Source organism: Mixophyes fleayi, chromosome 3 (genome assembly GCF_038048845.1).
Source record: "Mixophyes fleayi isolate aMixFle1 chromosome 3, aMixFle1.hap1, whole genome shotgun sequence".
In the NCBI taxonomy this organism is placed as follows: domain Eukaryota; kingdom Metazoa; phylum Chordata; class Amphibia; order Anura; family Limnodynastidae; genus Mixophyes; species Mixophyes fleayi.
In genome coordinates this window covers 73,880,103-73,894,147 of record NC_134404.1, presented here as the reverse complement: position 1 = coordinate 73,894,147, position 14,045 = coordinate 73,880,103, and the positions used below count along the sequence as shown (strand labels likewise).

Here is a 14,045-nt window from a genome sequence, read left to right as displayed (position 1 = left end):
CCAGTGAGAGCATCCAAAGTGCCTCCATGATAGGCTGCAAAGTTAGGAATTCTTATGACAATTAGTTTAGTCCACAAAGTAGCTGTCCCTACTGTACATAGACAAAAGCTGCACTTTAATTGTTTCAGATAATTTTCTTTTTTCATCATATAAAATGCCCATTCATCTTCCTTAAGGGCTGTCTCTTTTCTGGAGCTCTGCAAGGATGCGGGGGTTCTCTCTGCCAGATGTGTCCCGCTTACTGAGCAGTAACCCAGCCAAACTGTGCAGCCTCAACAATCGCAAGGGATCCATTCAACTGGGATACGATGCCGACCTGGTCATCTGGGACCCTGACAGTGAGTTTCAGGTAAGGAAAATGGTAGGAGTAGTTCTACTGTACTGACAGCTACAAATGTTGTATAAGCTTTACTAAAACATTACAAATATGTAAATAACTCAAGAACTGTAATGGTGACCACCACAGGAGTACACTTTATAAGAACACATTCACTAGTATGAGACAAGTAGCTTACACTACCTATGATTAATTAACTAACAATTTTAGTGCAATTGACTTTATTCTATCAATAAAAACAAACTGTACTTGATCTATGTGCATATTATTCTTTTGTCTTGTGCATTCCAATCAAAAAACCTACAATTAACCCCATTGCTGTGGCGGTATTACTTAGGATCCTACCTTTCACACTTAAGTCTGGCTTTTAGCCAGACTTAGCTTCTTATTATCCTTTGTTGAGCACTCACTATGCTAGAATGAGAAGAACTATGTCATGTGATCCTGCGCCTTATGTACTCAATGCAATATAATACTATACATTTATCCACAAATGTTCCAAAGGGGTGTTTATGTTACATTATCCTCGCTAAGTCAGAGATCTCTTCATGTATGATTTCTTGTAGAATTCCTCATTACTATCTACAAACTTAGTATTGTGATTTTCTGTTTTTATAGGTGCAGGGGAAGAATATTCATCATAAGAACAAGGTATAGCAAAACTGCAATGGAATGCAAAATGTTCATGAAAATGTAATCACTTTTTTCAATACTACAAATATAGCCAAGCCAGGTATTTAGCCAATTAAATAAACAAAACTGATATCCTGTTTGGAGAAAAGAAAGGATTTCTTTTTGGCAGGAAGGTGGGAATGTGGAGAGTGTAACTTTTGAAAGTAGTTATATCATCATCATCATCACCATTTATTTATATAGCGCCACTGATTCCGCAGTGCTGTACAGAGAACTCATTCACATCAGTCCCTGCCCCATTGGGGCTTACAGTCTAAATTCCCTAATATAGACACACACAGACAGAGAGAGAGAGAGACTAGGGTCAATTTTAGCCAATTAACCTACCAGTATGTTTTTGGAGTGTGGGAGGAAACCGGAGCACCCGGAGGAAACCCACGCAAACACGGGGAGAACATACAAACTCCACACAGATAGGGCCATGGTCGGGAATTGAACTCATGACCCCAGCGCTGTGAGGCAAAAGTGCTAACCACTTCGCCACCATGCTGCCCGACAATATAGTGTTAGAGAACTATAGTGTGTGACTGAATGATCTGTAAGTGCCCTGTGATATTCCACAGCATACATTAAAGGAGCCTGTGTACACAGCATGTGATGCATCATGTGACGGACATTATAACAGTTATTTCAGTGCAGCAAATTTATGTTTAATTTACGTCAACATTTCGAGCTGTTAAAGAACTTCTTTATTATTTTACCACATAAAACAATAAACAGAAAAATAACCCCTCCCACTCATGACATCACTGCCCAGCTGTAATTCACAACACCATGGCAAGAGGAGGTGTGACTGTCAATCACATGAAAAACCTGAACAGGTATAAGAGTGACAGGTAGATTCCACCTAATACAAACAGTATAAAACATGCAAAGAGGGATATAGTACATAGATCACCAGTTACTGAACTGAAGTGGTTACCGGGCTGATGATGGTTTGGAGGAGTCATTACAGCCTCCCCCCCCCCCCCCCCCCCAACCCCGACAAGATCATCCTCCATATTTGTCAGAGAGGTTAAATACTTCATAGGTCTCATTTCTCCATACCATGGTTTGCCAAATTGAACTGTAATTTTGTTGCTACTTGTGGGAGGTGTAGTTCTTCAATGGGAAATTATTTCACATAATTCAGTGTTCGCGGTAAAGGTGAATTGTTGCAAGGTGGGGATTTCAATCACAACTCCCAACGAAAGTGTCAATATATCCCGCAGTGTACAAACCTTACTACATTATTCCAAGAGAGGAAGATCATTGTCAGGCATTGGATATCCTGTGAGACCCCACATAAGGACAGTGGTTTGATTACATTATTTCATACACAAAAAGGCATAACTGTCCTGAAGATTTTGCAAACCAGGCCGGAGTGAACTGAAACATCTGTTCTAGAACTGTAATATATCAATTTCATGGGCATAGCTGCTAGGGTAGTACAGGGCCCAGTGCCTGATGTGGCCCATTAGGGCCAAATACATTAGGCACCTGGACCCTTCTTCCATCTCCTCTGAGGAATGCACTGAATATGCTATGTAACTACCAACACACAAGGCATTTGGAATCCCAGAATGCTATAACTACAAAAACTAAATTCTAAGTGCAGGTAGGGTATGGATGGGATTGATGGGGGATATGAGATGTGTTCCTCTTTAGAAACTTTGGGGGTCCCCTAAAAAGTTTGCTGTACGACCCACAGATTTATAGCTTAACACCTGGCCTTTTCACTCCATTGAGCTTCAAGGGCATAATGCCCATTGGTACATGTTATAATGGGCTGCACATACTATAAACATGCCCCCCTTTGTTGCGCATTCAGTATAACCTCCTGTTTATATGGGTTAATTGCTTGTGTCCATAATAGGCCACACATAATTGTGTTCTAAATGAGTAGGGCATCCCCAGAGGCTCACTGTAAAAATACTTTACCACAGTACTTCTTGACTGTATAACTTATACTGAAAAACTGGAATAGCTAATGCTGCTATTGTATCTTACAGCTTACCCCATATCTGGGATTCCTTCTTTCGGGAGAAGTTGTGGCAACTGTTGTCCGAGGGACTCTGGTTTATCACAAAGGCAAACACGCTCCACAGCCCACAGGAATACAACTTCTCATACACACGGTGGACCCCCCAGAAGCCAGCGCCCCCTATTATTAAGGAGAACCTACTAAATATCCAAACCCACCCCACATATTATTCTAAAACATGATCATTTTTAGATTGAGCCCTGTATAAAATAAGGAATCTGTGGTTGCCTGGTCTAACCTGTATATGTTTTGGTTATCAGCAATATAAAAGGTATTATTGTGAATAAAAAAAGAAAGCTAAAAATGTTTTATAGAAGTTTACTTATTACTATTCAGACCCATTTTCAATGGAGTAAATGGAAGCTGCACAAGCCTCCATGCTGCAAGTCAAAAGCTGGATATATATTTTACAGTTTCACGCTAAGTTCCCTGGAACAACTCCCATCCTCCCGTTCTATTATTTCTGTTTCCAGAAGCAGGTGGGACAGCTAAGTACAGGCAAATTTCTGTGTGTACATAGGGAGCAGAGGCTGCTGAAAACATCAGTAGTGTATAAAAGCCTAAACTAATAAGCGTATATGGCATAAACAGAACATTTCCGCACACCTGTGACATTTGTCCTATTTGGCAAAATGCAGTAAATCAGTAATAGGAATTTATTCAAACTTACATTGTTAATCTGCAATCTTCTGTAGTAGGAATACTACAAAAATAAGCATCCAAAGTTATACATTTATTCTGGGACTGTCCTGACAAATCCTGGACATATTGGAAATTAGCGCTCAGGAAGCATTTTCAATGAAAAAAAAAAAACTACAATAACAGAATTTATACAATGTTCTGCACGTTTGAGGATGTCAGGTACTTTGTGCCTATATGCCAACCTTCCTCCTATTCTGCTACAGAAGATTACATTTAAACAACACACACCTCAGTGACTGCACTCACCCATTTGTTTAAACTGGTCTATACAATAAAACAGTTGTAAATTAACCTGTGGGCCAGAATCCAAACATTTTCAAGGTGTTCAAGCCTTGGGCTAGTTCATATGATCCTCATCTTACCTTCTAATTATTAATTATTTAATATTGTATGCCACAAGCCCCCAATTTCTTAATTATTATACTTACTACTACTCATAATATCTGAGCCTCATGTCCTAGCACAAGATGCCATCACTGGCTACAATTATTTATTCTTATTATTTCCATTATATTTATTAATACAAACATATAATTGCAGTGAAGAAATTAAAAGAAAGTTCTTATTTTTCAGATACATTATCCTGGTATATGAAAGTTTAGAACCAAAGTCCCAGAGGAATTAATCTAGGTGCAGTTTTCTTCCTAGTGCTGTACCCCCCTTGGAACATACAATCGTATTGAGCTAACAGACTGTGACTTTGTGTATTTGGTATTTACAAGGCACATATTACACAGACAGAAGGTATAAAGCAGCAGTCATTACTTTTCCCACTCCACCAACAGAAGAATGAATGTGATACCTCATAATGCCAGTCTTCAGCCTCACACAGAGGTACACCTGCTGCAGCAGCCATGACAGGATATGACTTCCCCACAGGCCGGGCATCTATCAACGTGGAGCACACACAGCTTGTAGGCATACAATAACACTACAAGCATACACAAATGGAAAAGTCTGAACAACAACTATACACGTCACTCTAAGCAAGCAATTAAGGCACGATGCAGATCATAAGGCAGCATTGGAGGCATATTACTCAAAATAAACTATTCATTAAAATAAGTTGTAATATATGTTCTCCTTTTTTTTTTTTTTTTTTAAATCAAGTAAAATTTTATTGTATTTTTTACTTTTAACAACAAAAAAGAGCCCAAAACATTAGGCTGGTACAACAAACTAAAACCCACACAGGGGCACAGGCAGTGTCAAATATTCATGAATAGCACAGTCAAAATGCATTATAACTCAGATTTTATGAACAGATTATGCACATTGTCTAAAATACAGGATACAATGAGGTAATAACATAGCAATATTGACGGCAAATACAAAACTTTGTCTTTAATAATAAAGGCGGCTGGGTGTCTGCTCTGAACGCTGCATTAGGAAAGCTCCACCTCCCTCAATCCTTCTGTAACATATGGGGATGTTCTCCACCTGTACCAGATCCTTTCATATTTATCCACTAGATTCCTACTGGTGTACATGAACCTCTCATGGCCTACTGTGTCAGTAACAAGATCAATCCAACTCACTGTCGGGCCTTCCAGTGCCATCCACTTCCTAGCGATGACCACTTTCGCCAGCATAAGTATCGTGTTAATGAGTAATCTAATTAGCTTATGAATGTTTTTGTCCAAACCCAAACCAAATATACATAGTTTTTGGCGTGGCAGATACTCCCACCTCCAACCTGTTAATACAAACCCCCACCTCTCTCCAAAAGTATGAGACCAACGGGCACTCCCAGAGCATATGCCAAAAATTTCCTCTCTCACTCCCACACTTATATGTTCTCCTTTTTAATGCTTTATTTTCAAGTGATGTTACAATAATAATACAAAATGCATGCACACATATATATATATATATATACACTCATTTATATTAGACAGAATCTCCCAACAAATGAATTAATCCCTGGCTAGTCAGGAAGGAATTCCTCTTATCGTATAGGATCAGCAGTGTTCTTAGTACTGTTCTTCCAAAAATATGGGGTTCTTCCACAGATATATTGATTCAAGAATTCATAGAAAATCCACTTGGTTTACAAAAAAATGAAAAGACCACTCGTCCCCAAAATTTACATTTTCAGATATGTATTATGAAGTAAAATACATTCATTGTTCAGTGCTAACCTGACATAACTCTGCTAAAGTGTAAAGTAATAACTCCCCACTCCATTATTACAGACAGCTGAAGCTCCTCCGACATCTTTAGTGTCCTGATGGGATCTGATCCAGGTCAAAATGCTGAAACTGCAGTAATTTGAGTGTCTGTGACATCATTGCCCCTGTCTATAAGTCCACCAGTTTACCCAATGCATATCTGCAAAGCAAGTCTGCCAAGCTGTCAGTCACTCTGTGTCTGCTTTGTCAGAGACGTGTGGACCTCCTAACTTGACAACCTGCTGCAAAGGATTGAAAGAGAGGATGGTAGACATTATCTCATGTATATTATTCAACTCAGAAGTTTACAGCCCTTGATATATATTATTGTCCAATATTGGCTTTACTTGCTTTTTTAAAAATAGTAGATTAAGCCTACAAGAAATCAGTATAGTCTTTATAGTCTTCAACCTGCAACTGAAGAAGTTACATGCTAGGAGATACACTTGTGTGCAAGCCAGGGTTATCACATATGTTTCATATTGCCTATGTGACTGCATAGACAAAACACAAAAGAGATTATGCAGAACTATATTTACATCACTTACTGTCTTTTTCTTTATGGTACATCAAATCTATCACCAATTAGGTTGAAAATTGGAGTTCTTGCAGATCAGACTCCCAAGCAATCATATAGGCAGTAGGTGTGGATATCTGATGAGAGAACACCCTAAGAGAGAGAGATTAGATAGTGTACGACAGGGTTTCCCAAACCCAGTCCTCAGGGCTCCCCAACAGTGCAAGTTTTCTGGATCACATCTGACATAATTAGGACCACCTGTGGATCTGTTACAATGTGTCAGTCAGTAATGAATACACCTGTGCTCCAGCAAGGAGATATGGAAAACCTGCACTGTTGGGGAGCCCTGAGGACTGGGTTTGGGAAACCCTGGTGTACGACATTATCTGCCTCTCATACACCTTCTATTCTGATAAGCCCCTTCAATTTTTACATATACATTATATTTTTGACCACCATTAGTAACTCTTTTTTTTTTTTATAATAGACCAAGCTGCATTTCAGGCTCCTCAATATATAATTTGTGGTAAAAATGAGCATAGAAGATTACTTAAGCTTAATCATTTCAGTAATGGGGGCTCAGATCATTCCAACCAAGTATTAGGAACAATATATCAAGATTTGCAAAAATTATACATTTTTGGTGTATAAAAATCTGACATTCCCAAATATATACTGTATATATTTACTTATGTCTTCTGTATGCTAGATATCTATATTTCTGTATCAGGGGCATATTCAATCACCTTCCGGGATCGTGGCTACGCATGTCCGTGCACGTAAAGTGCAATTACAGTACCACCACTTTGCAGATTTCCCTTCACAACCCTATGGGATGCGAAGGGAAATCTGCGGTGTAGCGTTATCAGGATGGAGGAGGCCGGGAGTAGACGTGATCCCGGAAGGTAATTGAATATGCCCCTAAGAGTTGAAAAAATGTTGTTATGACATCAGACAACCACTTTTGCATTAACCTTTGTACCCCATCTTTACATGTAAGAGCACGGATTTGGCGCAATTGCAAATGTTTGTACTTCCTAATGAGTGGAGTTGGGTGGATGGGGCTATTCCTTGCTGAGTGCGGCTTAGGTGCACGACATGGAGAAAAACAAAATTAAATTTGGAAGTTGAGATTATTTAAATTAGATGAAGGGGTGTAGAAGGTGTGTTTATAAAGCATTCCATACTTTGCAGGGGGTGGGGGGTACATTGTCTTTTTCTGCCTGGAGAAGTTCTTCATTTCCAAACCACCTCTAATGTGTCAGAGATTGTTTCTCATCCTATACACAATGGGATGAATTCCTTATGTTCCAGCAGCACTTTTCTAGATCAATATAAAATACACAAACACACATAAGTGACACATGTAATAAAGACAGTATCAATGTCCCATCACTCTCATGATGATTGTAAGGCACCAATGCTAACAAAAAGCATTTTTTATAAAAAAAAAAATGTAAACGTTGAAGATAATGAAGGAAGTGTCCTAAATTATTAGTAGGTTGAACTGTGAAGCTACATTTTTATTCTTTCCACCACGCAAACTTTCATATGGATCTGCAGACCTGCAAAACAAGGCATAGATTGACTTTCCAGGGGCAGTTTCAAGGACCGGCCAGAGGGGGAGCACTTTCAGGAGCATCTGCTTACAGATTTTAAACCTATGTGTTCCATTCATATGTACAGATATGACTGGGACTCCAGGAGCTCAGTGTGAGATGAATTAAATAGTAACTTTAGCCAGTGTTTTTCACTGACCCAGAAACAAACAAGGGGAGTGAGAGAGAGGTGTGACGGGGGCGAAGCTGATCAGAGTGCATGATGTTCTCTGCTGCCTCTGAAAAGAGCAATAACAAGACACAGAAATGGGAATATATTGTGCGATAATAGTGTTTACAGCAGATCGGAGGTGACTGAACTCAATAGAAACAGTATGAGACATAGTCACCATGTAAAAGACTAAGGGGCACATTTATCATGTATCGGACAAAACAAGAAATACTTATCAGTCCTTATCGCATGGATAAGGATTGATGTATTTATCAAATTTATTAAAAATGGATCACAGAAACAGCAGTTCCGAAAAACTGCTGTTTCTGTGATAAAAAAACCCATACTCACCACTGCCTCTTCCGTCGCGCTGGCTCCGGATCTCCTCCTCTTCGGTGTACTTTCTCTTCTTCATGCTACTGCACATGTGCCGACCAGAGAACTTGAGGCTGTGACAGGGAGGGATCACAAGATCACTCCCTGCGCATGCGCTGTCCAGCTCTGCTCTCCGGAGCAGAGCTGGACATATCAAAGAACAGAAGTTTTAGCAGCATTTCCTATGATGTACGTCAGCTTCAGCTGGCGTACATTAACACAACAAGTTCCCGAAAAAAACATTTTTTCGGGACTTGTTAGATTGCGGCCAGGAGCAGTCACCATTCTGTTGAATGGTGACTGCTCGCAAAAACGATCAGGAGTGCAAAGTAGCAGATATCAATGATATCTGCTGCGATGCACCTTTAATAAATTTGCGGAGAGCACATCCTGGCCTAATTTACACGGTAAGTGCACGATAGTGCACTACCGTGCTTTCTTAAATATACCCCCATATGTGGCTAAAATGTCACACAGTCTATTGTTTTCATGTGTCGTTTGAGTACATTTCAGTTTTCTTTGTGTAATTCTCAAATTCCTTTGTGTGCCACATTTTATACTATTGTTCTCCTTGAGTAGTGATTACCTTTTCATAAGCAGCGAATAAAACCCTCACTCAGAATCTAGGCAGCGGTGGACTGGAATGTCCTGGCAAAGATACCAACTCACTTTTATCGCCCCCCCTAGCAGGTGCTTGCTGCCGACAGCTGCACAGTATGTGCAGGTCCGTTCAGCAGGGCCAGCGTGCTGCCCGGCTGCTCTGATTGTGTTTTAAACACAATCAGAACAGCGGGACAGCACATTTTCACTGCTGAACGGACCTGCACAGTGTACAGCCGCCGGCAGCCTTAGAACACAGGAAGGGGGCGGGGCCTAAATCGCCCCCCCCCTAAAATCGCCCCGGGTAGGGCAAATGTCTGGGTCCGCCCCTGCTTTTATCTGCAAGGACATTATCAGGTTTTCGAGATTTGCCCCTGGAAGTTTTTGGGTGACAGCTTCCCTACTTGCCTTACTCTACAAATATATAGACAGAAAACCACAATCCAGGAGAATGAAGCTCATGTTCAGCATGTCCCATTAATAATTCTTTGTGCATGCATCTTAATCACAAAGAAGTCTCTACAGAATTGTTTTGCTGTGCTATAAAACTGCTTAGATGTTATTCTAAACACAACTATGTGTAAGAATTGCTTTATACATACTATTCCCTAACAATTATCCATCCCATGCCCTTCATGTCCTTAATTTCTTATTGCTCCTTATTTTCAAGCTATATACCATTCTGTACCACACTACCTGGCCACCACTATCCTAATGCCAGACACCACTATCCTAATCCCAGACACCACTATCCTAATGCCAGACACCACTATCCTAATCCCTGACACCACAATCCTTTGCCCGGACAACACTATCCTATCAATGGGCATATTATAACAGCATATTCCCAGACACCTCCATCTTTTTCATGGACCCCACCACCCTATTCCAGGACACCACTATCCTTTCTCTGGACATAAGCACCTTATTCTCAGACACCTCCTTCTTATTCCCAGACACCAAAATTATATTACTGATATCACCATCCTTTCCCCAGTGATCAACATAATATTCTCAGCCACTGCCATTCTATTCTTAGCCACTTCCAGACACCCCAATCCCATTCCTGGAGAGCACCATCCTTTTCCTGGTCATCACAACTGTATTCACAGACACCACCTTTCTATTCACAACCAGCACTATCCTATTCCTAGACATCACCATTCTATTCCAAGACACATCTATCCTATTCACAAAAACCACTATTCTATTTCTGGATATCACCATCCTTTTCCCGGACATCAATATCCTATTCTCAGACACCACTATACTATATCCGACACCATTCTATTCTTGGACACCCCTGTCCTATTCCCAGACAATATACTATATCCAGACACCACCTTTCTATTCTTGGACACCCCCGCCCTATTCCCAGACAATATACTATATCCAGACACCACCATTCTATTCTTGGACACCCCCGTCCTATTCCCAGACACTATACTATATCCGACACCATTCTATTCTTGGACACCCCTGTCCTATTCCCAGACAATATACTATATCCGACACCATTCTATTCTTGGACACCCCTGTCCTATTCCCAGACAATATACTATATCCAGACACCACCATTCTATTCTTGGACACCCCCGTCCTATTCCCAGACAATATACTATATCCAGACACCACCATTCTATTCTTGGACACCCCCGTCCTATTCCCAGACAATATACTATATCCGGACACCACCATTCTATTCTTGGACACCCCTGTCCTATTCTCAGACAATATACTATATCCGGACACCACCATTCTATTCTTGGACACCCCCGTCCTATTCCCAGACAATATACTATATCCGGACACCACCATTCTATTCTTGGACACCCCTGTCCTATTCCCAGACACTATACTATATCCGGACACCACCATTCTATTCTTGGACACCCCTGTCCTATTCCCAGACACTATACTATATCCGGACACCACCATTCTATTCTTGGACACCCCTGTCCTATTCTCAGACACCACTATCCTTTCCTCGGTCATTAAAATCTTATTCTCAGACACCACTATCCTAACTGCAGACACTGCCATTGTATTCTAGGACATGTTCAACTACAATATAGTTATTTGGGAAATGGTATAAAATATGCATTCAAGTAAGGTGGCCACAACAGCAATCACAAAATAGGAAGATGTTCAGCAGATATTTATAAATGGACAATTCCAAATTTTGGCTAAACATAGCAGCCTGTTTCCCTTCCCCGGATGTCACTCACTAAGTGAAAATAAACACCATGGGGTAAATGTATGAAGCTCCGATTTCTGCAAGTTGCCTGAAATCGGCGACTTTCCAAGAGAAATTTAAAACAGCGGTCGCTTGTAAACTGGCCTTTACAAGCCATCGCCGCTTTACATTTCCCCTGCAAAATCGCCAATTTCCGGCGACTTGCAGAAATCGGAGCTTCATACATTTACCCCCATGACTCTTTGGACTTGGCTCTCTTGCAACTTAAAACTAGGAGGATAGCAATTAATTTGTGTGGTTAGTCTCTGATTATCTATTAGCTACACAAAATGTAATGCAGTGCTCTAATTTATTATACAATGACAATAAGAACAGAGGGCTGGATATAAGCCCGAGGGATAATAAAAGCTAAGGCTGTGTTGAACTGTATTGGACTCTGGGGGATTAAAGGGGCTGGTCTGATCAGGACGTCCGGATGAGTCATGGGGAGGAGTTACGGAGGTTATATATGGGATAGGCGGAGAAGAATCCATCTCTTACACTGCTGGACGTTACCCTGCTGGACGTGACCCTGCTGGACGTTAGAGGCTTCTTGACAAAGATAAGTATATCTCTTAGTTAGCTGTCCTTATTTCTCAAGACTTGTGTATAGCTGCTTGTGTCTCCTTTCCTTGTCTGTGCTCTTTGTTTATTTTCTTTTTTACCTTATTGTATTGCACTTTAGTTAGCGTGTATATCCCTGTACCTGTACCATCTCCCGCTACATCCCCTTCCACCTATCTCTCCTCTTCCTCTCTCACGCCCCCTCTCTCCCCCTCCCTCCTTTTTGGTGTTTGGTCTCATTTTTAACCCAGCGATATGGAACATCGCTCCCACGCTAACTCCCGCTCCCCCCCCCCGCCCGGTGCCTTACCTTTAGCTGGCCAGGCATCCCGCTCTCATATGAGAGCCAGCAGTCGCCGGGCCTTCCCCCCTTCACGCGATGCGGCGGAGGGGTATGTTACAGCCCTCCATGGCCGCCGCCCGACAGGAAGTGACGTCGGACGTCACTTCCGGTCCCGTCGCCATGGCAACCCCACGAGCGGAGGAGCCGCTCGTCTAGTTCCAGCTAGGGGTAGGTCTAGTGGCCAGCATTCAGCGGCGGAGGGGGCAACGCACCTCCCCGCTGGCAGGCATCACCATAGGTCTGTGGGCCAGCAGGAGGATAGCGCTGGCTCACGGACAGTACAGGGGGGTGGTGTCCCGTCCCCCCCCCCCCAAGGAGTGTTAGCAGGCCCAGCAGTTCCCCCCCTTTTAATAGGGGGAGTAGCCCCAAGGTTCCTGTAATCAGCCAGTCCCAATCCCTGTCACGTGCAATCAGTGTGCATGGTAGTTTACAGGGTAGGGGTAGTCCTGTTCCAGGGGAGGGCAGGGATGAGCGGAATGTCCTGCGGGGGATAGACAGTGGTCTTCCTCCTTCTTCATCTCCAAGGGGTAGTCACCAGGGGCAGGTTCAGGATGTTGTGCATGGGCATAGCCGGGCCAGAGTGAATAGAGCCCTATCCCAGAGTAGTCAGCAGTCAGACCGGGCAGCAGGGGGCAGCAGACAGGTGGTTTCCAGGTCCCGCAGGGGTAGATCGAGGAGTGGATCAGGTCCCAGCAGTGTTGCCCCGAAAGGACAGGGGGAGCGGCCTAGACGGTTGGTGCAGGAGACTCACAGGCCGGGTAGTCAAGGAAGGCGCTCTTTGTTGATTGATGCTGTGTCTCTGGCGTCATGTAGTAACGTATCTCTCCCAGCAGATGGCGTCGCTTTCAGTGGTGGTCGAAGGGATGGGTTCGTGACTCGAGAACGACAGGCCTCGGCTGAGGCGGAGATGGAAGGTCAGTGGACGGGCTTGGAAGGAGGGTCCGCGGAGCAAGGTGAGATGAATGTCTTTAATATGTATGACGAGCAATCTGGGGGGTCTGGTAGCTATAGCTGTAGCTCAAGCATGTCTTCTTCGGATTCACAAGGTAGTCCGCAGCGGTTAGTGAAGCGCTTGCGGAAGCATTTTGTTACCAGACAGTCAGAGCGCTCTGCGGATAGACACAGACATTTCAGGGGCTCCAGGCTCACGGGTGATGACACTATGCGCTGCGCAAGCACAGGTATATTTCAAGGTGTCAGGAAGACAATACGCAGTAGAATTCACAGGGGGCGTTTTGTGGATATGTTTGAAGTCTCCAAGCAGGGCAAGAAATTGGTGACAGAGGCCATGGCCAGGGGAGGGGGCGGGGAAGCCAGTTACAAGACCTACAAGAACTGGCTGTCGGGCGCTTACCTCTTTGCGGCCTGTTATCTGGAGTCTCGCCCTAGCGAATGGATGGATATGCTAAAATATCTGCATATGATACACGAGATGTACGTGTCCTCCCGTCCCGGGGTTTGGCTGGCCTACGATGAGGTGTTCAGGGAAAAATATAAGGGACACGCCAGCCTTATGTTAGGTTACAAAGACGTTGAGACTTGGTTGAAGGTGTCCCAGGAAGGGTGGGGGGCCGCCGCCACAAGCGTCACGTGGCGGAGACAGACAGGGCGGGTGAAGGGTAACGCGCCCTTTCTCAGCAAGGGCCGCTGTTTCCTGTTCAACCGATCAAGCTGCCCTCACGGACAAGGGTGCAGATTCACCCATGCATGT

The 14,045-nt window shown here is 42.9% G+C and overlaps 1 protein-coding gene across 1 annotated transcript in view; it reads left to right on the top strand.

The window, feature by feature from the left end:
• LOC142143723 (allantoinase, mitochondrial-like) overlaps positions 1-3,359 on the top strand; it is a 52,847-nt gene extending 49,488 nt beyond the window's left edge. The window contains 3 exon segments of the mRNA XM_075201802.1: positions 177-349; positions 956-988; positions 3,022-3,359. Coding sequence (XP_075057903.1) covers positions 177-349; positions 956-988; positions 3,022-3,183 — 368 coding nt within the window. The 3' untranslated portion in view covers positions 3,184-3,359.
• The last annotated feature ends 10,686 nt before the right edge of the window (positions 3,360-14,045 follow it).